The 26303-nt window shown below is 29.6% G+C and overlaps 1 protein-coding gene across 2 annotated transcripts; it reads right to left on the bottom strand.

The window, feature by feature from the left end:
- Window positions 1–274: 274 nt before the first annotated feature.
- LOC105135826 (uncharacterized) lies at window positions 275–7788 on the bottom strand. 2 transcript variants are annotated; one of them, XM_011040890.1, is made up of 4 exons: window positions 7553–7788; window positions 4956–6813; window positions 2061–4049; window positions 275–803 (listed from the first exon to the last, which is right to left on the bottom strand). In XM_011040890.1, the coding sequence occupies exons 1-4, from the start codon at window positions 7624–7626 to the stop codon at window positions 630–632; spliced, it is 4095 nt and encodes a 1364-aa protein (XP_011039192.1). In that variant the 5' UTR covers window positions 7627–7788; the 3' UTR covers window positions 275–629. The 2 variants fall into 2 exon arrangements, with proteins under 2 accessions (XP_011039192.1, XP_011039193.1); XM_011040891.1 differs by having other exon boundaries at window positions 761–781.
- Window positions 7789–26303: the final 18515 nt, after the last annotated feature.

Below are 26303 nucleotides of genomic sequence, written 5' to 3'. Positions count from 1 at the left end.
TTTAAAGAAAAATTTGGTCCCAGCAAGTATGGAGCAAATAATCAGTACTCGCAATCTGATTGTTGTTATCTTTTCTCGGTTGCTGTCTCTTTGTTGATATTTCCACAGGGCTCTCTTCTCTCTCGTCAACATCACCAGTTCATGGACCAAAAATCCTTCTCATCTGTACGTCCTGGCAACTTTAACTTCAAATAACGGCATGCAGTCATCTTGTGGCTCGCCCCTGCTATTTCTAACAATCTTTATAGTAAAATGGTCTCGCATGCTAATTGTAGGCTTGTAAGCGTGCACGCCGATGCATGCACGTGCATTAACAGGTCGTACAATACTGTAAGAAATCGACAGGCAGATAGTCTTACAAAATATGCCAGAACAGTCGGCCAGTTTCACAGAGATGGTGGGTAATTCTGTTGTCAAGAGAAGCAACTCTGGGGACAGAATTCTTAAAACGAAGCATCAATTGCAGCACTTATATTGCATTAATGGTAATTAAAACCCTCAAACCCATGGACTTCGTAAGTTCCCAAGGAAGGTCCTTAAAATCTGAGAAATCCTCAGATGTCCCTAGCGTACCGTTAAGTCAGGTAAGACCCACTGCAACATATCCTCCAGTTCTTCCAGCTACCTTATTACAAGCATTGGATACTTGACGTTTCAAGTCTCGACAAATTGTTGCATCTACACCATACCCTTCCATGCTCAAGCACATGGATTTGAGGGGGGACTTCTTCCAGTGTCGGATCACTTTCATACAGCATGTCAACCAAAGGTGCCCTTACAGCTACAACAAATGAAGAACACTCCTATTATAATGAACAAGAACATTGTCACCATGCGAGCACAGCTCAATCATATTTAACTTGTATCCATGATACATGTTTAATGAGAACTAATATCCACGCTTTCATCAAATTACAGAGTTGTATTACTCTTTCTTTGTGCAGATTGGGTATCCTTGAGTCAAACATCTACAAGAGGCTAAATGTCTAGCCCCATTGCAACAATATTTCATCCACCAGTATACACACATCACTATCAAAAGTGATAAAAGAGGCATTAATACGCAAAATACATGCACACAAAAAAAAAAGGTCAAAAAAATATTCTGTAAATAGACAAAAGCACTGCAACTATGAAAGTCCAGAATGTTTTACAACTGAATCCTTTTCCCCTGCTTTCAATTCGCATACACTCACCTTAACTGTTGCTGCTGCTCTTGCACTGCTTGCAAATTTCTCAACAATCTCAATAATCCCTTGTAATAATACACTCAAGAAAGTGTGCGTGACTTGTAACCGCATGTGATAAACATAAAAGTGTATTTGAAATAAAACAGCGTGCACCGGAACAACACACTAGTCATTTAGCATCATAAGGAAACTAAAAGGCCATCTACGCACATCTTTTGAGAACTACTGTTGTAATCAATTCCTTCGATATTTGGAACTGCGTGATTATCACTTAGCATGCAGTGCATTATACAATCGAATAAAGTTTTCATATTTGATTCTAACACGTCCTTATCACATCCAGACTTTACTCCTCATTCCTACATTGCATGTAAATGGATGCAGATGCACAAAGATAACTGACTTAGAAGTCAGGTATTGCATCCTAGGGTTGAAGGTTTCATTTAACTTACCCTTCATTTCTGTAATCATGATATTAGATCATTACAACCAAATCCATTACTTGCTTCAGTAATAGCTATTCACCGTGTAATGCATTGGCTGCTAGGTTTTATGTTTAGCATCTAGGCAAATAAAGTGAAATTATCTTCAAAACATTGAGATTGAAAATAATAGTTCAATAATTTTTTTAAAAAAAAATTGAAAACTGCAAAATTGGAAATATATAATATATATAATCCATCACTATATAAAGGTGAGCATACTTATATGTTAGTTTTCCAATTTCTTATTTACCAATTGCTGAAAAAAAACAAAAAGACAAACAAAGAAGCCAACCTTTTAAAAAGAGTTCAGAAAGTTAAAAGGGAGCCAAATGCATTTTAATTATTTAATAAAATTTTATTAACCCTCTTGGTGAAAGGAACTCACAGAGTTTGATTGAGATTTTTCCATGAGGGCTTGGGGACCCCTTACAAAGAAGGTATCGGAATTGCCTTCTGTTGCTATTGTTTTCATGGTTGTATCCTTTAGACTACCCGCTAAATGGAGACCAGAAAAATGGTCACCCCAGATATCATATGTATATTCACCCCCCACCTTTTCATCTACTTCAACACTTCTTTGGTTTAAAAGTTTTGGCCCAGGAGCTCGCACAATAGGTGCAATTGTTGATGTTGATGTTGATGACAAGGGAGAAGAGTAATGCAGAGTGGGGGCAGCACCACCAGAACAAGGAAAGGCAGCAGGTGTATTAAAGGTCTTGCTGGGCACTGAAGGTCGCTCTTGAGTAGCTGAAAAGTAGATGTCAGGAGATGGCGACCACAGTCGATTGGGTGTTGCAGATACAGGCGACAAAGGAGATGAAGGTGTAGAATTTCCACTTTGACTACTCGAAACTTCAAGCAGTCCTGTTAAACATGCACTAACACCCTTCCTCTTTCTTCGCCTTCTTCCTTTCTCTTTTCCGGTCCTGACTGTAAGGTTGAGAGGTTGGGGAGAATTGAGTACTGTAAGGTTGAGAGGTTGGGGAGAATTGAGTGTATCAGAATTCTCAACCGCTACAGATTTGTCCTCTTCAGTATATGAAAAAATGTTACCTTGTTTGTGATTTTCTGGAGTTGATGCCAAATTCTTAATGGTTAGCCCCTGTTCTAAGGCACCATCATGACCATCAGCATATTTACCAATAGATTCCTGATTAGAGGCCTTGTCTTCCCCAACAGACGATAACAAACAGTCCATTCCCCTAGACTCAGAGAACTTACTCTTTCTCTGGTTACGATGCACAGACGATAACAACCTGTCCATTCCCCTAGACTCAGAGAACTTACTCTTTCTCTGGTTACGATGCATATGAGAAGCTTTTCCTGCACTTCCAACAGTAGTAGAGGAGCTTTCCTTGCTGTTAAAATAGTAATCCAGGGAGCCAAAAGCAATCACTTGGGGAAATACGCAACAGAATATCAGAATCATTAAGGAAGTGGCAAGGAGGACTGCTGCTGAGAATTTCTTCAACCGCATCCAGAATACTGATTTTTTACAGAGATTGTACATGTACAAAGGAAGACTTGCCTTTATGGGTATCACAAGAATTCCACTAGCCAAGGCCAGTTCAAGATCTCTGTGCACCATAGCTGCGGAAAAATCAGACTGGTATGAGATCAGAAGCTTTGTTGACTCCCCTGGTTCAAGAGAAAAACCTTTACAAGTGTGAACCATAAACCCATCCACCCCACACTCAGACCCAGAAACTTCAATACTTTTCACCTCAAGTGGCAAGTCTCCCATGTTCTTGGCATACAGCTCTTTAGACGAGGGCACAGAACAAATATAAGTAGTCTCTTCCATGTTAAATAGCCCATCCATACGAGAGATATTTAGGGGCATTGGCAAGTTAAATTCTATGACCTGAACAGGCTCTGAACCATCAAGCAGGACTAGGGAAAGTGACCCTCCAAATCCTCTCAAAGATAACCACTCCACACCAGAGAGATTATTTCTTATCAGGGCTGAACTTCTCCACCCACAGCGATTTGAAGGGTAAAAGAATATTGGCCCAAAATATGCTTTACCATAAGGGTGAACATATGCTTCTGTTAGTGCACTCTCTGCCATTGAGAATCCATACCCAGTAGGAGAAGTCAATTCAGTATGGACAAAAATATTTGATGGAGGCGGCTCCAAAGAACCATCTGTGCCCCTACACTCATCAATAATTTCTCCTGAGTTAAGAATGAGCTGCATTACAACTGGATGTTCACTAGGATTCTTTACAGTGATCCACCTAGGGTGATAAGTTCCAACCTGAACCATTGGGAACAACACCTCATGATCATCAAGCACAGACATGCCACTTGTGGAACCTTGAGATTTCCAATTAGCCAGTACAAATTCATCTGCTTCTGCCATCTCCAATGCCTATAAATTCACATAAACATTTTAGTCAGCCAGCAGGTATAACATCAAAATGGAAAAAAAAGAGACTAAAATACAGAGAATGAAATCCCTTGTTTGCATGTCCTTGGGGAGCTGAATCACACAAAGGGTAAGATGCTCTAGGATGTGTGTGAATGTGTGCATTTGCAGACAGACAGACATTCACTTAGACACAAGAACATGCAGTGAGAGTGTCTGGAGCGAAAAAGTGACCATCCATTCTACGTTCTGACAGTCATAAAAACAGCAGAAATTGAAGCCCTTGAAAAGTAGGAAAGTAGGAAACTAAATGGCATTTTTATTTAATTCCTCCATATACTCTCTCTTATCACCATCACTTCCCATAAATGATTGGACAAATGAACTCGGAAAGAAGAATTGTTAGATCCTGAATAACTCTACTAACTTACCATAAACATAAAATTTAACAATTTAGTAAACAAGGCATATATATATAGAAGTCACATTAACATATAGTAACGGGAAGCAAATATCTAGTAAGGCCATACATGTAATAGACCAATTTCATTGAATACGTGCAGTATTCGAAAACAGATGTTCACTAAGCAAGCAATTTACATAAATTAAGGCCCCATCCAATTTGGATAGCAGTCAAAGTTAATCTAGCCAAGGAAAACAAAGGTCACTGCTATTATATTACTAGCTGTTCTCTAATATGCTTATGCTATGCACATAAGGGTTTTAACACATTAGTTAGCTGCTTATGCATAAATCACTGGCTATGGTGATTACTATTTCCATCACAAGAATTCAAGACTTATAAAAAATTATACAGACAATTTGAAGAGAAACAATGGAATAATACAAAGCCAATATGAAAGATGAAGAAGACCACAGATTAGAAAAGATAAATCAGAATCAGCGTACCTTAATATCTGACAGTGACTGCTTGCCACTGCCCAATGACCCTGTCCTTCTATTTCCAGTTTCAGCCCCGTCAGAGTGATTGTCGTATCCAATGAATGAATCCTTTTGACGTTTCAAACAAACATGGAATATATTCTGGCAAGGAATTTCAATCTGAGGAGTACTGGAGTCATTTGTCAGTAAAACTAGTTTGCAGTCTTTGTTCATATTTGACATTTCAGATGGAGAATCATGTAATTCAACAAGTAGCTGAGTACATGTAACTGTAGCAACTTGTGTGACAGTGCTGGGGAAAAGCAACAGTCCTTCAATGTACTTGATCTGGAAAACCTTTGCTGCTGCAACTTCACGGATTTTGACAACACTTAACACATGAGGAGCTCTATTTCTCAGTGCGATAGCAACAACAACAGTGTTGCCCACATCATATGGAACCAGAGTTTCAAAAGAAACTGAACCAGAAATGCCATTGTATGCTACTTTTCCATCCAGTTCAAGTTCAAGAGGAAACATAACAGTGTCGGTCCTGTCTTGAGAGGACCTTAGCAACTGCATACAAAAAGCACCGACAACATTTCCTTCAGATTCAACTGAGAAGTCTATCTCCATAATGGTTTCACTGCTATGAGGACCAATCTCCCAATTTTCTTGGGGCCTCATAGCCATCCATGGAAAACCATTTTGAGCGCTTCTAACAACCAACCAATCTTTAAAACCCAAGAGGCTGAGCCCATCAGGACCTCCCAAATTTTCTAAGCTGCAGATTGCTTCAGAGTGATGCGAAATATTCCCTTGAGAAACTGATATCCATGCATTTACTTCCTTCACGTAGAGGATTTCATCAAAAGGGTTCAACAAAGAAAAATTCTTCCTCAACCGTCCACTAGAAGGAGTATCCAGGCTGGATAAAGGACTAATATTGTATGGCGACTCAACTGCATAGCCCTTAACCTGTACCAGGAATCCACCAGAGCTCGTTTGCAAGATCAAATGAGCTGAGGACAAACCCAACCACCTAGGCAAAAACACAAAACAAATTGAAGCTGCTTCGCCTGGTCCTACCAAAACCTCACTAGAATTGCAGGTATAGAATTGTGTATCAGTGCTAAATGGTTCGTAGACATGTAAAATGCTGTCATTACAGGTATTTGCCACTGTTAAGGATGCTACTGAGGGAAAATATAAATGCCTCTGCCCCCAATCAAGTACAGGAGGGCTAATTTCTACATTGGGAGGAGAAGCATCAAAAGAACTAGATTTCATCATCTCAGACTTTTTCCTCAGCCTGACACTTGTTCTCTTCTGAGTTAATAAAGGACCTTTACATGAAGAAGGATCGCATTGGTCACAACTATTGGTTTGCATTGATGATAACTCATCAACATCTTCTCTAGAGTTCATAGAACAGGAAACAGTCTGGCCATTTAATAACTGGAACATACCATAATCCAATGGCCAGCTCTTGTTCTCTGCCCACCTGCTACCCTGAATTGATCCTACAAATAATGAACCATCAGACGGACTCCCAGAAACTTCTACAGTAGCTACTTTAAGCTTGTGCTCTTTTGATGAAAAACCAGGTAATGTTGAAAGGAAGCAGAATGAATGAGAATTGGTACAAATATTCTCAAAATTTAGAAGGGTCATAGAACTTCCTGCTGCATAGGCAAAACTAGTATCACCAACGCTAATATCTTGAAATCCCACAGCACCATTATCTCCATAGGACCCACATGAATCATATTCTGCTGGTTTCTGCAATCCATGAGTCAAGCACGATCCGCACATAGAAAAGCATAAAAGGGTACATAACAGAACCAGAATAACATGAAATGCTTTGACCTGGTTAAACAATCCCCTGAAACCAACCACCACATCAAAGGCCATTAGCAATTCAAGAAAAACTGTTAATACGCCATTCCAAACACAGGAAGATTTAAAAAAAAAAAAACACAAAGAACATAAGAAAGAACTATAAACAAATAAAACACAAAAATCAACCTGTTCATATTATTGTAAAACACTAACTTCACATAACTTTTCCCTTAAAATCATAGAAAAGACATTTTTCCCACTTCCCACCATTTTCTCAGCAAGCTAACAGACCCAATACGACATATTACTATTAAAAAAAAAAAACTAACCTTAATTTATTACACCAACTCAAAATTTCCAAATCAAACATTAATCCAACAGAACAACAAAAAAAAACACTAACCATAAATAAAAATACTAAATAACAACTAACCATTTTCGTTCCCATAAATTTGGAAGCTACACTTATCCTAATAAATATTCAACCAGAACTTCATATTAACAACCCAATAGCAACTATTACTACTAAAACAAAAGTTAGTAACAAAAATTAATCATCAAATACTCATCTTTATCACTCAAAGCCACAAACTTTGCCTTAAAAATAAAAATCCAACAATACTAAAAAGGAACCAGTTTTTAAGAATATTAAAAACAGAAACAACAATCAGCGTAAGAAAAATCGGCGATTAAAAAATAGACGAATATAAAGTACGAGAAAACCAAAAACTGATTTTGAAAAACACTAAAAATGTGAAAGAGAGTAAGAGATAAAGAGTTACCGGAGGCAGAACGTGGAGAGGTTGTGCTTATGTTGTTGACGAGGTGTGATTGTTAAGGTATGGAAGTCATCCATGTCCAGAATGGCAAGGAATCAGCAGATGATTTTTTTTTATAGTCTGATTTTCAGAAAGCAAAAACCAAAACCAAAGCCAAAAAAAATACAAAAAAGAACAGATTGGTTGGTTTTAAGAAGACGAAAGGGGAGAAGAGAAGAGGAGAGAAGCAGTAGCTCCTGATATTATGAAAAATTTATATAATTAAATTATATTGTATCAAATAAAATATATATAACCAAAAAAAAAAAAAGGTGAACGAATGAATAGCTTTCAAAGACCAAACCTGAGACCAGGGTGTTTTTGGTACTCTGCTGTTCGGCACCATATTACAAGCTAAAATAGTATTTGAAATGTTAAAAATATTCTAAAAATATATTTTATTTATATTAAGCAATGCATGATTTTTTTTTTAAACTCATATAACATTCATAAATATTTTTATAAAAATAATTTTTAAATTAAAAATAAATAAGTAAAACGACAATATAAATAGATGATTATATATATACTTTTTTTTAAATCTAATCTATTAATAACCTTTTATTCTAACATAGAGCGAAAGTAATAATATACATGCAGAATAAGCAAAATAAATATTTTTTATTTTAACTATATGATCATACATGATTATATTTTATTATTCTTATTTTTATCATACTCTCTTTGAATTTACGGTCATGATATTTTGTTTTGAAAACGATTTCTAATTTTTATAAGTAAAAGACGACATTCTTAAGTGAAATGAAAATCGAGAAAATAGTTATATATATATATATATAAGGTTACAGCCATGCTTATCTTGCACAGTCATAGTTTGTTTTCGCCGTAAGAAGAACTAGAATTCAACGACCACCGTGCAAGAAATTCAAGAATGTTTAAATAATAATAATAACGATAATGGAAGAATTCTCACAATTATACATGTATAGTTTCTCGAGTGAAAATTATCAAATTTAATGTTGTATTAAATTTCTCCATATACTGTATCCAAAGAAAAATTCTCCATATAAGAATGTATTTTCATTCTTGTTATACGGAAAAAGTTCGAAAGAAAATTTAAATGTCATCGAATCACAAGACTAATTAATTGTAATATATTTCATTAAAATGCATTATTTTTGTGTATAAAGGAGTAATAAACAAGAATCATGTGTAATTTATAAATATTTTTAAGCTTTACAGTGCAAATTTAATTAGAAATCTTGCTATGAATAGGTGCTTAATGGTTAATGCCAGGTATATATATTCACATAATAGTTACACTCTACTAAATTTCTTGAGTGGGATATGCTAATATTAATATTATACTTTAATAATTATTATTATTTCACTACCTGATATAGATGTCATGCTTATCACTTGCTTGTTATTGCTCCATGTTCGTGTTTTTTTTTAATTTTAATTAATTTTTATTTTTTAAAATTATTTTAATATATTAATATTAAATTTAAATTTAAAATAATATATTATTTTAATATATTTTCAAATAAAAAATAATCGTTAATAAAATATCAAACACTATTTTAATCTTATTCTCTTACTTAGTATTTTTTTTATAAAAAATTAAATTAATTTGTGTGTAGATTGAAATGTATTTAAATAAAATATTTGAGTATTAATCTTAAAATTTAAATTAAAAAAATCATTAAACTGAGTTTTAAAGTCTTATGAAACATCTGATGAATTAAAATAGTAAGGTAAATCGTAATTTGGGGAGAGAAAAAAAAAGCTTCGTGAGGAGTTAGAAGGCTTTGGGTGTATTGGCGAGTTGCTAATTTTATATTTAAAATTAAAATATGGCTAATCTAATTTAATATCTAATGATGGGACAGTGCTTTATGCTCATTGACATGTGAATGGTGCTTGATTATACTAGAATTAAGTAAGGATGAACGGTCGTTTTTGCCCTAGGCACGGCTGACGTGGACCAAGATTTTGAATGGCAGATGGATGCGATTGGCATGAAAAGGGCACACTCTGGTAACATCGTGGTCCGAGCCTGACCGCACCGCACGGCTCGGAGCTCAAGGCTACAGGAGGGGTCGACCCTGTCCATTTGAGTGGCACCAACAAGGGTAGTTTTGGAATGGCACGATAAAACCAAATCCTTATCGAGAGGACAAATGCAAAGTGAGATACGCGAACAAAAATTACGACAGTACTCCAAGATATCAGAACCCCATTAATGATACCCAAAAATATCTCTCTGTTTTTTTTTTTTTTGAGAATTGATAAAACGCTAAACAGTGTTAATTGGAGTCAGAGAGCCTTTGATTTAAGATAGAGAATTGAGCTTTCAATTTATTGATTTTTTTAATTTTTTTAAATAACATATGTTCAAAATATTTTGATAAAATAGTAAAGTTGAAAAAATATTTATAAAAATAACTTATTAATTATTTATAATAAATTAATGAATCCTACTAAAGTTTAAATTCACTATAACTAATCATTTTCATGGATAATTCTCATAATTTTTAATTAACCTAATAAGTTAAGGAATTTTATTTAAATTTAAATTGACTACAACTAATTATTTTCATTGATAATTTTATTTCTAACTTTTTTTCATGTTTATTAATTAACCTACTAAATTAAATAATCCTATTGAAATTTAAATTTATTATAACCAATCATTTTCATTCCTATGTATTAATTATCCAAATAAGTTAAGGAATTCTATTTAAATTTAAGTTGATTACAATTAATTTTTTATTTATAATAATCATAATTTATAAGAATAAGATGATGTTAAAAAATTATTTTTTTATTTATAGAGGATAAATGTTATTTTAAATTTTAATATATATATATATAGATGTTTTCAATAACACAATCTATTTTGTTTTTTTTTTTAACCATGCTAATACATTGAGGAATATTGGGTCATGCATTAGGAAGGGGAAAAATCCACATTATCTAGAGGTCTTATGCAGGCTTATTTATCATTGAGATTGTATATTGAATTTAATTAAGTAAACAAAAACAAATTATTCAATATTGATATCGCCTTACATATCTTAAAACTTGGATTATGTGATGATGCTTCATTGTTCTTAGCACCTCACTTCTTTTTTCCTCTTGTTTTTCTTTTTCTTTTTTAATTTCTTCTTAGATCTTTTTTTATTTGGTGTTTTTTCTCTTTTTTTTTCTTTTTTTAATAATTGATCCTTATACATTATTCTCTGTTTTATTTGATTTGTTTTTGTCAATTGTATAATTATATGAGATAAAATTTTAAATTTAATTAGAAATTAATTACTATAACAAACAAATTAGGATTTTCTCTACCTACCTACTTCCTTATTCATATTCCTTCTTCATATGAATAGTACAATAAAAGAGGTTCTTTTCCTCTCTTTTTTTAATTCTATCTTCCGATTTTTTCTTCTCTCTATTTAATTTTTTTTTTAATTTTATCTTTTAATATTTTATTGATTTAAAGTAGTCATCATAATTTATTTTGGTTTAGTTTATATGAAGTCATTACAATCTCAAACAAACATTTCAATATTTGGTTGGTGTTTAATTTTATAAGTATATATTTTTATTATATTATAAAAATAGTTTTTAAATTCAATGGTGTCCATAATCTGAGTTGTAGATTTGACGAGTTAAAGCGGAAAACCTGAGTTCATCCAATATATCATTATCTCAATATTGAAAAAAAAATATATATCTTAAAAATTTTAAAAAGTCAAAGCATGCTTTTATTGTTCATCCGAGTTGCATTTGGACACACCAAATTAACTGAGTCACGTAGAGGCAACTCTTATGTGGATTAATTTTAAACTTGAACTAGCAACTCTTATGTGGATTAATTTTAAACTCGAACTAGGCAACTCTTAAATTAAATTTCATCTTTCAATTTTTCTCTTTTAATTGAATCTTTTGTTGCTTATTGTTTTACTTTGTCCTTTGACATTTGATTAATTTTGAATTAATCTTTATAATTTGTTTTAGTTTACTTTCTATGAAATTATCGCAGTCTCATATAAACATTATAAAATTTGATTTATGCCTAATTTTACAAGTAACTATTTTTCTAATCGTATCAATAAGTAAGAAATTAATTAAAAAAAAAATTATTAAACCTAGTGAAGTACATGATTCAGGTCGTGAGTTTAGTAGTTTAAGTCACAAACTTTTGTCGATCTAATATGTTGTCATCTCAATATTAAAAAAAAAAAGATGTCATATTGAAATTTTTTTAAAATTAAACCATTGTTTTTACCTGTTATTTAATTTGACTTTTGGATATATCAAGTCGAACAAATCATGTTAAAGCAACTTCTATACGAGTTAATTTTAAATTTAAGCTAGCTAAAAAGTCGGTTCAACCTATTGAATTGAGTTTAATAACAATGTTAAATGGTTCTTTGCAACTTGAATAATTTTTTATAAGTTTAAAAAAATTGATAATTTTGCCAAAACAAATATATAATGGTAGGAGAACTATTGCAAATAATTTTTGACAGGTTTTTAAGCGACTTCTAATGAGCAAATTCGTTTGCAATGGATAGACAAGATCATTGCTTAATTGCTTGTGATTTTTTTTGGTTTTGCTTCTTTAATTTTATGGTGATAGCCACAAACAATTTTATTGGAGATCATGGTGATAGCCACAAACAATTTTATTGGATTGTTTTTTTCGAGGAGAACTAAATAAACTCCTAAAATTTCTTTTATCAAAATATAGATCATTAGGTTTTTTATGCCACAATCTAACACCATCAGCAATGAATTATAAAGTTCTAAGTGAAATACATATTTGCTTATTTTATTTATTCTTATATACAACTATAAATATGCATAAATTTAATAGAAATACAAGGTCGAATTGAACACAAGTACAAGGTTTAGGATACAAAAGGAATAATTTAAGTAGTAGCAGCACTGGAAATTTAGTATAAGCGCAAATTTTTTAATGAGGTTCTAAAAAAAATCATTTAAGGGATAACTAAATTTCTTAATGAAAAAATATTAAAAAATTCATTAAAAACTGTGAGCAATCAATTGCCTTATAAGATGTTAGACACTTTTCACTAACTAATGAGGAGTCATGTTTAATATGGCTTGAACTTTTTTTTGGATTGGGCTTGATTCCATTACTGCTTACTAGAAAACCTAAAAACTTTTCTTTTTTGATAGCAAAGACACACTTGGAAGAATTAAATTTCTTTTGATTGTGAGTCAATACATAGAAGACTTTTTCGAAGTTCAGGAGATATTGCTTAAAGGTCATGCTCTTCATTAACATGTTGTCAACATATTCTTTCATAATCCTCCCTAGCTGATTCTTGAATATTTTATTAACTATTCATTAGTAAGTAGCTCTAGTATTGTTAAGTATGAATGACATTGCTTTATAATAAAAAGTTCCTCCTTTAGTTAAGAAAGCTATTTTTTCTTTATCATCTAGGTCCATAGAGATTTGAGGATACCCAGAATTGGCATCCAAAGAGCTCAAATATTCAGAAAATATAGTAGAGTTAACCAAATGGTCAATTTTAGAGAAAGAGTAACTATTTTTAGGTAAACTTTGTTTAAATTTATAAAGCTCACACATATCTGCCATTTACCATTACTTTTCTTGACCATTACCATATTAACTAACTAAGCAGGGTACATCACTTCTCTAATAAAACCAGTAGTAAAGAGCTTATTTACCTCTTGTGTTATTATTTTTTATCTCTCACCCTCAAAATCCTCTTCTTATAAAGAATTGAACAACCATTTGGGTCTACCTTTAACTGATGAGTTCTAATTTTAGGATTGATTCCTAGAGTTTTAAAGTGCCCATTACAAAATTAAACCTTTAAATATAGAGAAGCTCTATCAGTGATTTTTATTGTATTGGTGTCAGGATGAAACCTACTTTCATAAAGGCTTGCTCATTTTCTCTCAAAAGGACATCCTTTAATTCTTTCACAACTTTAATTCTAACCTCCACTTTCTTTCAAGGACCCTTGTTGGTCTAATACCAGGGCTTTTTAATCCTTTCAAGCAAATAAAGATATATTGTCTTAAGGTCACTTGATTCTCTCGCACTATGGCCACTCTTTAATGTTGTAGACCAAAGTCATGTTAATAACAATAAAAGTTTTATGGAGAAAGACATTTAGAGGGAGTGCCAATAGTAATTGGAATTTTTAGAACGCCCTTCACTAGTATGTCCAAGCCTTATGTTCTAATGAGAAAAAATCCGTACTAGGTTCAATTTTGAGGGGGATATTCCTATCTGGGCCATTACTTCATGAAAGAGTATGTTGACCGCATTGTCATAATCCACCAACACTTAATGTATTTGATAGTTAAAAATGATTGTTTAGATAACTAAGGCAACTTATCATGGAAAAATTATTCCCTCTCTATCTTCTAAGGTGAAGATGATGGGCTCATGCTTTTGGTTCAAAATATAAATAGTTGTAAGGATTTACTTCTATACTTTTTTACTTTGTGCTGGAATCACCTTATGTAGAGGTTCCACCTAATATTACATTGCTTTTAAGTAATATCAGTGTGGATTCATTAGGCTTTTTCTTAGTTTGCTCAAGATGGGAGTTCGTTTTCAAAAACTAACGTAGATAACATTTATCTATCAATCTTTCAAGTTCATTCTTCAATACATAACAATCCTCTATGTTGTGTCCTTTATCTTTATAGAAGAAAAAAAAATACTTCTTGGATATAGGGGTATTGGGTGGTGATTTCATAGGTCAAAGGTAGCAAACAAATTCCTTACACTTGATGGCCATAAAGACTTCAGTAAGGGTAGTGTTCAATGGAGTAGTACATATTTTAAGATAGCTCAAGTGTTTCATGATCGATCTTTTTTATTTTTCCTAGTTTTATCATCCATTTTAAAAGAATAATCTTGCTTGGGAGACCTCTTGGGATGTTTTTTTTAGAGAAATAGGGAGGACCATGGCGTAACACAGTGACCTCTTTTACTTGAATATGCTTTTTCACACCTTGCTTTACTTTTAACAAGCTTTTGTTTGGTAAAGCATACAATTCTTTCTATAATGCTCTTCCTTTCACTCTATTTATAAGGGTTTTAGAGGTTACATGCTTTATTAATTCTTCAACCTTAAGTATTTTCTTATTAAACATTTTTAGGTATGCCCATGTGGACTTATCATCTGCTTGAGTGACCTTAAAAAAATCTGCTAAACTTCTTTTTACTAAGATGCTTATACTGGATCATGCTACTAGTTTGGTATAAAGGTCACCGAAGCTGGTGATGAAGCATGACTTTAAATTGTTGTACCACACACGTACCAACCACTTAAAGCTTATAGGGAGGATCTTGCATATACTATAGCGATCCTAAATGACCAATTCCAGGTTACCCCACATATAATATACATGTTCTTTTGGGTGATGTACATTTAGTCTTTGAAAATACAAGTATATAATATTTATATAGATAAAAAAGAACCCCAAATATGATGCGATCGTGCGGGGGGGGGGGGGGGGGGGGGGGGGGGGGGGGGGGGGGGGGGGGTGTAGATATCCTCATACATATATTCCCCTACATGTTGTTTTCTACTCCTATGTCCATAAGGTTCTGGAGAGCTTGAGGTTTTTATCATGGGATAATAGGATCAATGGATAGCCTTTTTTCCTATAATGACTAGATAGACATCTAAAAAAATTAATATGAACAAGAGAATCGTGATAATGAGAACGTCTTTTTAAAAGGATGAACAACTCTTGAGGATGAAAATCTCTCATAGTTTTTTATTTTTTCTTTATTCCTCTAGGTAATATAATTATCTGCAAACTCTAAGTATAACTCGCTATTATAGAGGTGTAAATAAGGGTGTAACTACTGGTTAAGGTGGTGTTGAGATTGTTAATGCAATGTTTTTTTTTATTTAATAATTGGTCAATATTATTTAAGTAATGAATTACACTTGATTGATGAGCCGTTAAAAGATTAATTGAGCCGTTGAAGGATTAATTGGGCATGAGTGTTTGTTATGACAAGGAAAACTATTACACATTTTATTTTAGAAGTGTCATGATTGTCTTTTATTGCTGATAATTAAAGGTATCAATAATCCAATAGAAAATTTTATGATTTTTTGTAACGTTTTTCACAAACGATGTTATAGCACTTAATAAAATGAAATAGAAAAATAAAATAATAGGTCAATAAAATAATAGGTTAAATTAAAAAATGAAGCACTCAAACATAAAAATAATAAAAGCTTATACACCAAATGTACAATTTCATACTTTTATATAGATAATCAGATTGCAAAAAAAAAAAATTACTTTACTAATCATGAATTTTGAAAAAAATATATATGTGATTTTCCATGTTTAAAATAACATAAAATATAAATTGTAGTGAGAAAAATACTATGAGAAATTAATTGAAAAAACGCCTAAATTTAACCTTTTATTTGTGTCAATTATTTATTTTTATCCTTTCTTTTTATTTGATTAATTAATATATCAATTTAGTTTTCTAATATAATGTATTTGATAATACATGTCTTATAAGAACATAAAAATTCATCTCATGAATTAAAAAAAATCATGATAGACTCGATAGTTGATATAATTCAAGTGTTATTTAATTTGATAAATTTAGATATTACAAGGGTTAATTGAATAAATTCAAAGGGATATAAAAATTAATTGATAAATAAATAATTGACTAAAAAATGAGTGAAGTTTTGCCAAACAAATTTTACTAATAATAATTTAGATATTTTTAAGTGTTGATATAAAAAAATATTTTTTTAAAATAAAAAATATTATTTAAATATATTTTTAAATAAAAAATGTTTTAAATCACTGTGATACTGAATAACTAATGCGAAGCACGCTAAAAAAATCAATGGCCTACTTAACTGCCAACTTCAACCAACAAACACGACACTTCTTCGCAGGGCTGGTGTCATAGTCCCCTGGATTCTAAGACGTACAATTTGCGCCGTCTATTTGGAAAATGTTCATCATCCACTGATTTTGAAACTCACAGCCACGTAATAATACCTAATTCCAAGGGCATCGAGAATGACCCCTCATGGTCACTCACATGTATTTTTTAGTTCGTGGTGTAATTATAATTATTTTTTAAATAATTTTTTATATTAAAATATAAATTAATAATATATTTTAAAAGAAATTATTTTTAATATCAAAATATTAAAATAATATTAAATATTTTAAATTTTAATAAAAAAATTTAAATTTTTTGAAAACACGGTTTCATCACATTCTAAATTTTAGTCAAATTACTAGATTTTAACTGAATTTTTTTAAATTAATTTATTTATAAAATATATAATTTTAGTAAAAAGATCAAAATTAACAAATTAAAATCAATTTTTTAACTTGATTTTAGTTTATTAAATCAATCTAGTTAATCCATTAAATTAACAAAGTAAAATCAAGATATTTTTTTATTTTAATATCTGAATGGATAAATTTCAGATGAATTTATCAAACCAGACTGTTCCTGATTTCAAAACTACATGTAATATTGGCCTTGTGTCTTGATCACTCCTTTTGGACATTTGGTGGACCTGTCGAAGGTGCTTTGATCAGATCAAACGGCTTAGGAGAGACGTGACCCCACTTTGGAGCGGGAGTCGTTGAACGAAAAGGGACCACTTACAAATACTCCTCTTTTCTCCCACCTCATCTCCGTCTTTTTCCTGCTAATTATACGATGTTTGATTTTATTGAAATCTTTTTGTTTTTTTTTTTTTGGCATGATTTTAAGGTATTAATGCTGAAAATATATTAAAAAAAAACACGTGAAAAACGTCGATCCAAATATATTTTCCGAAGACACCTTTATCTTGTTACTAAACACATATACTACACTATTACAATTCCAATATTGAATTTGCAGACCAAATGCGTGCTAGATTGAGGCGATTTATATATAAATTGTATCTTGTTTATTTGTTAAAAAATAATTATTTTTGAAAAATAAATTTCAAAAAAATAAATGTTAGGAAAAAAATTATTCTTTAATATTTGATAATATAATAAAAAATAAGTTAGAAAATATTTTCCAGTATTTGGTTATGTAATGGAAAATGAGCTAAAAAATAACTTATTAATATTTTATTTTTTTTAAATTTATTAAAATAACGAGGAATTAATCATATAAATTAAAAAGTTAAATAAGAATGAAATTAAAAAAATATAATTTCATAAATTATCTCAAATAAAATAAATAATAATTAAAATAATAGAGATCAAATCTAAAAAATTCAACAATTAAAATAATATTAATTATTATTTTATAAATTATTTTAAATAAAATAAATAAAAATAAAAAGAATAATGAATAAATTTAATAAATGAAAATTTTCAATTAAAAAATGATAAGGGAAAAGAAAATAATAATGATAAAAATAAAGACTCAAGTTAATATAAAAATTAAATTATAGGGGATGAAATTGAAAAAAAATTATTCAAAACAAAATATATATAGCAATTAAAAGTTTGAGGACCAAATTTGATATAATCAGCAAATCTTTCATATTTTTTTAAAAATATTTTTCATCAAAAATAAAAGTAAAACACTTTTCTAGAAACCAAGTCAATTTTTTTTTTGCTAGAAAATGTTTTTCATTAATCAACTTTTTAAAAAACAACCAACCACAAAAAAATTTAAAAAATGATTTTCTCAAAACCACTTTTCAAAAAATATACATTAAAAATCCAACCTTTTACATTATTAACAAAATACATAATACGTGTAGTTTTTATTGTAAAGACTAAAATTATTCAACTAAGGTTATGATTCAAATCAAACAAGAGGATTTGAAAAATAAATACCGTTCAACATCCTTTTTCCTTTTACTTTTTATATGATTTTATTATTTTATATCATTTGTTTTTTTTTATAAAAATTGGTTTCATTTTTATTTTCATTTTCTTTCATGTTTGTTTATCTTAGTTTCATAATTTAGATTATATATTTTGTAGATTACTTTTCTGTTTATCTTAGTTTTATAATTTAGATTATATATTTTGTAGATTATTTTTGAACAGAAGTTTTTTCAAAAAATTATTTTGTTTATGTTTTATTTTGGAACATTTTTTTCTTGTGTTATATAGATGGAATTTATTTATTTTTAAATAATATTTCTAATATATTTAGCATTGTATAATATTTTTTTATCTTTTATTTTATTCAACTAGTTTCATGTGTGTTTTTATTTTTATTATTTTTTTATTGATTTTAATAAAAAAATTTAGTTGGCACAATCAAGTAATTATCTTATTTTTTAAAATTAAATATCTTGATTTACATTAATCCCTTAATTCTTTTTGTTTCTCTTTTAGTTATTGTCAATAACTTCTTATTTTTATTTTTTAAACTTATATAGTTATTAATTTATTTAATTAGACACTTATATAAGTTTTTTATTTATATTTTAATTATTTTTTCATGTAAAAAATATATCAAAATAAGTTGTATATCCAAATTCTTTATTAAAAACATTTATAGCTCGTGATGGAAGTGCAGGAGAAATAACTAGTTTAATTAATTCTGGGATGGAATACACATATTTTTCCTGTATTATGATCATTTAATTAATTGAAGAATGAATCGAACTCCACTACCACTCAACTTTTGATTTCATTCCATAAACCTCCATCAAAGATGCCACCCCCTTTTGTTGATAAAAGAAAAGGGAGGGTGCGTGACATTCTTTTTATCAACATTGTGAGTTATCGGCTTAGAGACTAATACGGGGGGTTTGATTATTTTTGTATTTTACAAATGTTTTTTTTTTAAATTAATATCTTTTATGTTTTTAAATTATTTTAATATGATGATGTTAAAAATAATTTTTTTAAATAAAAAAATATTATTTTAATATATTTTAAAATAAAAAAATTTAAAAAATAACTACTATTACATTCTTAAATACATTACAAGGTTGGGATGTTTTTGTTGAGGTCAGGAGAAGTAATCCTGTAAAAAAAAGGGAGTGATTCATTTTGTGGAATATTGGTAAGAGAGGGCATCAAGTATATGCTATGCTGTTTTCCTTATCCCATGTTTATGGTTCATGGACTTTATGGACTCTTATTTGAAAATATATTTTAAATCTTGCGCTATCCTACTTTTTCTACATATTTGATTAGGACAAAAAAATACCTATTTCTTTCATGAATTGTTATGCATGTCCAATTGTAAAAGATTTTCCTTTTCCACAGTAGGTTTGACACGTGGATTCAGGTGTATGGATACGTAATCCTTAAATCTAGGACTGGATTATCCATTTTTTTAAAATATATTAATATTTTTTTATTTTTTTAAAATTATTTTTAATTTTAATACTTTAAAATAATATAAAAAATTCAAAAAAACAATAATTTAAAGAAAATATAAAAAATATTTATTTTTTTAAAAAGTATTTTTGAAACCTAAAAATAAATAAAAACTAAATCTGGTTGATGTTTGAACCAGCTCAAAACTTGAATTGTAGGTTTTGATTAGGTTATTAGGTTTTAATTCCTGATTTTTTTTATATAAAATAAAATAATATTATTTTTATTAAAAAATAAAATATTAATAAATTATAATTATATTTTTAATCGTGTTTTTTCATATCAATCTAAATTTTTAATTGTGTCATTATATCCTTGCATTCTTTTATCTTTTTAAATATATCAGTTGATTCTAGACCATATCAAATTCTAGATGGATCTATTAAACTAAATTAGATTGTAAAACTATAATGAAATAATTAAACTTGTTCACTTAATCAACTCTAAACTTATATACTTAATAACATTTATTTCTTTAGATCATGCTATGGGATTCAAGAAAACCAGATGCATGATCAGTCAAATAGCGGCATGGAAGAAGTCGTTGTGATGCATGGTTGATTCATCTCTTGAAGAAATTGCAGCAGCAAGCAGTCACCACAAGGACTATAATAGCTTTGAGAACGGAGCTACCAACAAGTGGTTTGACCCATAGACGAAAAAATTTCAAGATCGGCGAAGTGGGTTTGACCATGGGGTTCTTACATAAGGCAACCAATAAATATGTTTTGAAGATGAATTATCCTTGTTATTTAATCTAATTTGGGATGAATTGTCACACATTCCGGTTTATATAAATAATAATATTGAGATACATTGATTGATATGCCACAAATAACAATATGACTTTTGTATTATTTTTATTGTTTGGATTGTAGAGAATATTCTTGGGTCATTTTACGTATCATTCAAGATAAATTTTCTTTTCTAACGTATCTTAAAAGCACATTCTTATTGATATAGAGAATTTATTTTTATTAAATAATTTCTTTTAAATACTAGCTCTAGAATTTGAACCTATTTTTTTTTAAAAAGAAATACGTCTTTTTAATCACTATATTAATCCTTTAAGTTGAACTTTCATATTATGTTAACTTATAAGCTAACATTCCCTTATGTATAGTTAAATTCATTAGATCATCTATTTAACAATTCTGATATCCACTTCTATATCCTAACTACTTTTAAGAATTTCATTTAATAAAAAATATAATACAAATTATGTATATATACAAAACCAAAAATATTATTTTTTATTAAAAAAATATCGAAGGCTTGATTAAATCATATTTTGTTGTTATTTTTCTTATATCTTTCCCATTCCCAACGGAATTTTTTATGAAACTTAGTAAAAGCTTGAGAGCGGGTCATGGTAATAGCAATTTGATGGAATTTTAATGGGAAAAAAATAGGAATTGATAATCATGAAAAAAACACACATTTACTCCAGTTTTACGTAAAAATTAAATCAATATATATGTATCTAAATTAGAGGTGTTCATGAATATAATTGAGTTGGGATTCAATCTATAATTATAAATTATTAACTTGACTTATTTTTTTTTTGGGCTAAAAAAGGTTGGATTAATTGATGAGACTAATTCTGTGTAGATATTACAAATATCTATGGGTTGAATATATAAAAACTCTTATTTTTCAATGATCCTAAAAAAATATACTTAAAGATAGATAATTGAATAAATTACTTTACAATATATATTTAAATTACTTGTCAGACCTGCAAAACTCTTATCTATAATTTGCATAACAAAAAAACAAAATTAATCCATTAACAAAAAAAAAAACCATGTGATAAAAAGATAAAATTAATATCTACAATCTCATGTACATAAAACACAACAAACTTCTTTACCTATTAATATTTTTAGCTAGTAAAAAAAGAATCAAAAAGAATTTTTAGAATCTACAACACAAACATAGGGAATTTCATCTTAGACCACACTAGCACAAAGTTTATAATATTTCAACACAACTAAAATTTCATTTTTATAATTAAAAAATATATGTAAAATCAAAACATCACGTAAATAAAAGAATAATTTAGCAACAAAATTACTAATTTTTAGACAAAACTCTTATCATTTAATTTTAATGAAATTCAACATTTATTGTCTTTGAAAAGGAGCAAAAAATATGAGCACATAGTACTTTCTAGAGTTACTTACACTTAATGGTTTATACGAATTGGGTCGAGTTAGGTGAGTTTTAAACTTTCCAACCCTTATTCAAACTGTGATATCAAGTTATTAAGTTTTTTTTGATGCATTATTATTTATAATATTCATCGTAATTGACTTTAACATGTTGGGACAAGTTGAATAATATAAATTTTATAAATACCTTGGTTTCTTTAAGACCACTAATCTAAATTATGAGGATTGAAAAAAGTACTTTAATATTTATTATATTGTTATTTTAAGTTTGAAAAATGAAGTGAAAGTGTTTGAATTTCATTTTTAATAAAGAATAATGTTAAAATAGAAAAATAAGGTTTTTTAAAGACAAATTTAGCTTAATAACTCAACCGAACGGGTGGACTAGGGGCTAATAAAGAAAGAAAATGAAGCTAGCTGGGTGCTGGCAAAAAGAATTCAAGAGGTCACAACCATGCTAAGAAATCCTCTCATCTACGAAGATTATTACCCTAATATGCCAAAACACTTCAGCAATTTAATGGAGAGTCTGTGAGGGAGCATCTAGAACTAGAATCGGGTTCACAACAGAAGCCCTGGAAACTTAAAAAAGAGGGGTCCTATGTGAATGAGAGTGTAGCTAGGTCGAGGGAGTTCGGAATGCAGAAAGATGAGCTCTTCCTAGGGCAGAGTTGCAAGCTTTTTCACGGGAAAGGTTCATGGCTATTTGGAACTTACAGTTCTAGATTCTGAGGAAATTGACTAATCTGATAGTAGACCTTGCTGGAGCTCTTTGATTCCTTCCATTGAGTGATTCTTCCTTCACCTTCTTGTTTAGAAATCTAGCACTCAGCAAGCCAAAGATTGAGCTTAGGCACGTCTTGAAAGAGAATAGAAGAACTTTCATTTTTTTAAAAAAATTATTCAAATAATTTTTAAATAATTTAATTTTAAATTCAAGTTAAATAAAGAGTTGAATTGAGGTATTTTTTTTTAATTTCAACATTATATATTTTTTTATTAGTCAATTGAATTATTAATAAACTGTCTAAGTCGATTATATCATGTCAAAACAACTTCATCATGCTTTAATTTTAAACCTGAGTTAGATAAAAAGTTGAATTAAAAAATTTCTTTTCCTATTAATTTTATCATTTTCTTCTTAATTTTATCCTTCGATATTTTTTACTTGGCTGCTGATTTGCCTTTAGACTGTTAAGTCGATTCACTTCTAAATCACAATAAAATAACTTCAACACAATTTGATTTTAAACTTTGATTAGACAATAAGTTGGGTTGAATTTTTTTTTTTAATTTTATCATCATATTTTTTTACTAATCGATTGGGTTGATTTTAGACTGTCTAAGTAAATTGAATCACGTCGAGATAACTGTAACATGCTTTAATTTTAAACTTGAGTTAAGTAAGAAATTGGATAAGGATTTTTTTTTTCTTATCAGTTTCTTCTTAATTTTATCCTTTGATATTTTTTACTAGACCGTCAGATTGCTTTTAGTCCGACAAAGTCAATTGAGTTATGTTAAATTAACTTTTATATGTTTAAATTTTAAAGTTGAATCAGATAAAAAGATAGATAAAAAAATTTTAAAATTGATGTGTTGAACAGGGTTTAATAATAATATTAACTGTCAGATTTCTTTTAGTCCGACAAAGTCAATTAAGTTATGTTAAATTAACTTTTATATATTTAAATTTTAAAGTTGAATTAGATGAAAAGATAGATAAAATTTTTTTAAAATTGATATGTTGAACAGGGTTTAATAATAATATTAAATAATTTTTTAAATACTTTTTACAATGTTATTTTATTTTTTTTAATTTTACCTACAAAGCGCAACATGGAAATTAGTTCTTTGCTAAAGAGTCAGCCACAAAATTCCCTTTTAAATAAAAACAAAAAATTATCTCTAAGCAATTGTATTTTGAATTTTAATGAAAACCCACGAGAGAAGGTAATTTTGATTTTAAAGACATAATTAGATCAGGAGTCGGGTTAAAGTCACTTTCTGAATCGTCTGGATCTCCACTTCAATAGACATTTAAATTGGTATATTTATAAAAAAAAAAAAATTCTTTTTTATCGGCTTTAACCCGTGCTAGTTCATCTTATCTTGTAGCAGGACGAATCCTCTGGTAAATTAGGAGAAGATTATTATCGTCATGCTCACATGCATACAAGAAAAGGAGCAGCCAACTTGGCCACTCTAGTTATTTTCGTGTGGTTTATTGGATTATTAAAGCATTTTAAACTCGAATTGTGCCCTTCGATCAGCCGTCTTCAATTGGAAATGGGAAGCGAAAAGGTCACTTCATGGCTCTCCAATTTCACAAGCTTAAGTAAGTGTGGCTGTTCGCTTATTCAAAGGGTTTAGTCACTGTCATGTAGCTATTCCCAGATCACGAAGGTCGTCGCTTTGTGATAATTACCATATTGAAAATGCACCAAGGACATTTCAAGCCACGCCTTGATAAAGTTATAATTTATTTATTTTCTTCATTTGTTCACTGGAAATTGGGTTTTAGGTCACGTGATAAGATGTAACCATTTTTATTATATTATTTTTTAATGGAGAAAGTTATAGTTATTCAGGCTTGAACTCCCTTTCATTACACTATTATAGTTAAATAAATTATAATTATTAAGACATGTAATAAGATTTATTTAGGGGTCTATGGTTTGTTTACATGATTGAGACTATATTTTGCTTCAAATTCAATTCTGTTTGGTTAATAAAACAATTGTGCTGCGGTTTTATATGGGTTCAACCGGAAATTTTTTCTTAGATATTAATTAAGAAAAAAACTAAAACCTTCTAGATTTTTAAAAAGCAATCATAAAAATTATAATGATATCAAACATATTTTTAATCCATAATAATACCTAAAAATATAAATTCAAAAGTCAAATCGTAGATGGATCAAATATAAAATCAATTGGAACCGTGTTCTTGAATTACTTGAAAGGATTTGTTCTTTCGTGTTGCAAGGAAAATGCCAGAGGTAGGTTTGTTTTGGACTTGGTGTTTATTCTGTTCTCCTTCCCCCAATAGTTTGGATGTCATGGCCATCATTCATCAGAGAGCCCAAGAGGATTAGAGATTCTAGTGGGTTATGAATGCGTAGGAGGTCCAGGGCTTTGAAATCCAGAGATTAAGCCTGCTGGCTAACTAGATTGTGAGCTCTCTTATTGGGCTTGAATTTCACAACAATAGATAGGTTGCTACCGAAATTAATAGCTCCAGATTGTGAGCTCTCTTATTGGGCTTGAATTTCACAACAATAGATAGGTTGCTACCGAAATTAATAGCTTCTTTGTTGTTCTGATAACAATTTAAATATTTTTCAAATTAATATCTTTTTTTGTATTTTAATACTAATTACATTTTGTCCTGAAGCAAGTAAAATATGCAGTTGTCTTGACTATCAATAATAATACGAAAAGAATAGTGATAAAGATTTGAGCTATCTTCAACAGTGTGTTAATGTGTTGTTGGTTTATTTTCATAAAAATCCTCAATTTTCTTACAAGACATTTTACATAAAAATAATTAAGTAACACTTCATCCAAATGGGTGGTTTTGGAGTTGAAATATGCAAAACATGAGAATTTTGTCATGAGTATTAGAAAATAATATAAATTATATTTTAAAATCTCATCTAATAATTTAAATTATTGGGTTGAGATGATTAATTAACATAATATTAAAATTTTAATGACCAAGTAGTCACGAGTTTGAATATCACTATTCCCATTTATTTAATAAAAATCAAGCACAAGATAATATGAGCTTGTGTAAGTTTGAACCCCAAAGAGCTTTCACTTAAGGAATTATGTTAGAAAATAATACAAATCATATATTGAAACATTACCTAATAATATACGTTATTAAGGTGAAATGCTTCTTTGATATTGAATAAGTAAAGCAATTGTTATCTTTTAGTTTGAGATCTTGTTCAATAATTTTAGCTTTTAGGTTAAATTAGTAGCTTCAGTAATCAAACAAGAGTTTAAATTTTATTATTTTTATTTATTTAATAAAAATTAAATATAAAATAATATAAATATATGCAAATTAAAGCATGAGATGGAATATAATCGTACGAGGAAATTAACTCGCATCATCCTTGCAGAAGTTGGAGAACATTATTATTATTATCAAATTATAATGTTAATTAAAGGACCTAAAATTTATAC

Source organism: Populus euphratica, unplaced genomic scaffold (genome assembly GCF_000495115.2).
Source record: "Populus euphratica unplaced genomic scaffold, PopEup_1.0 scaffold234.1, whole genome shotgun sequence".
Taxonomy (NCBI): Eukaryota; Viridiplantae; Streptophyta; class Magnoliopsida; order Malpighiales; family Salicaceae; genus Populus; species Populus euphratica.
The sequence above is the reverse complement of the archived record's forward strand: the minus strand, read 5'-3'. Positions and strand labels throughout refer to the sequence as shown.

Excerpts from the sequence above, each read along its gene's own strand:
- LOC105135826 (XM_011040890.1), bottom strand. The coding sequence starts at position 7,626 with ATGGATGACTTCCATACCTTAACAATCACACCTCGTCAACAACATAAG. Across the intron at positions 6,814-7,552 it reads CTCTCCACGTTCTGCCTCCG|GGGATTGTTTAACCAGGTCA; the intron begins GTAACTCTTTAT and ends GGTTGGTTTCAG. Across the intron at positions 4,050-4,955 it reads AGTCACTGTCAGATATTAAG|GCATTGGAGATGGCAGAAGC; the intron begins GTACGCTGATTC and ends GTGAATTTATAG.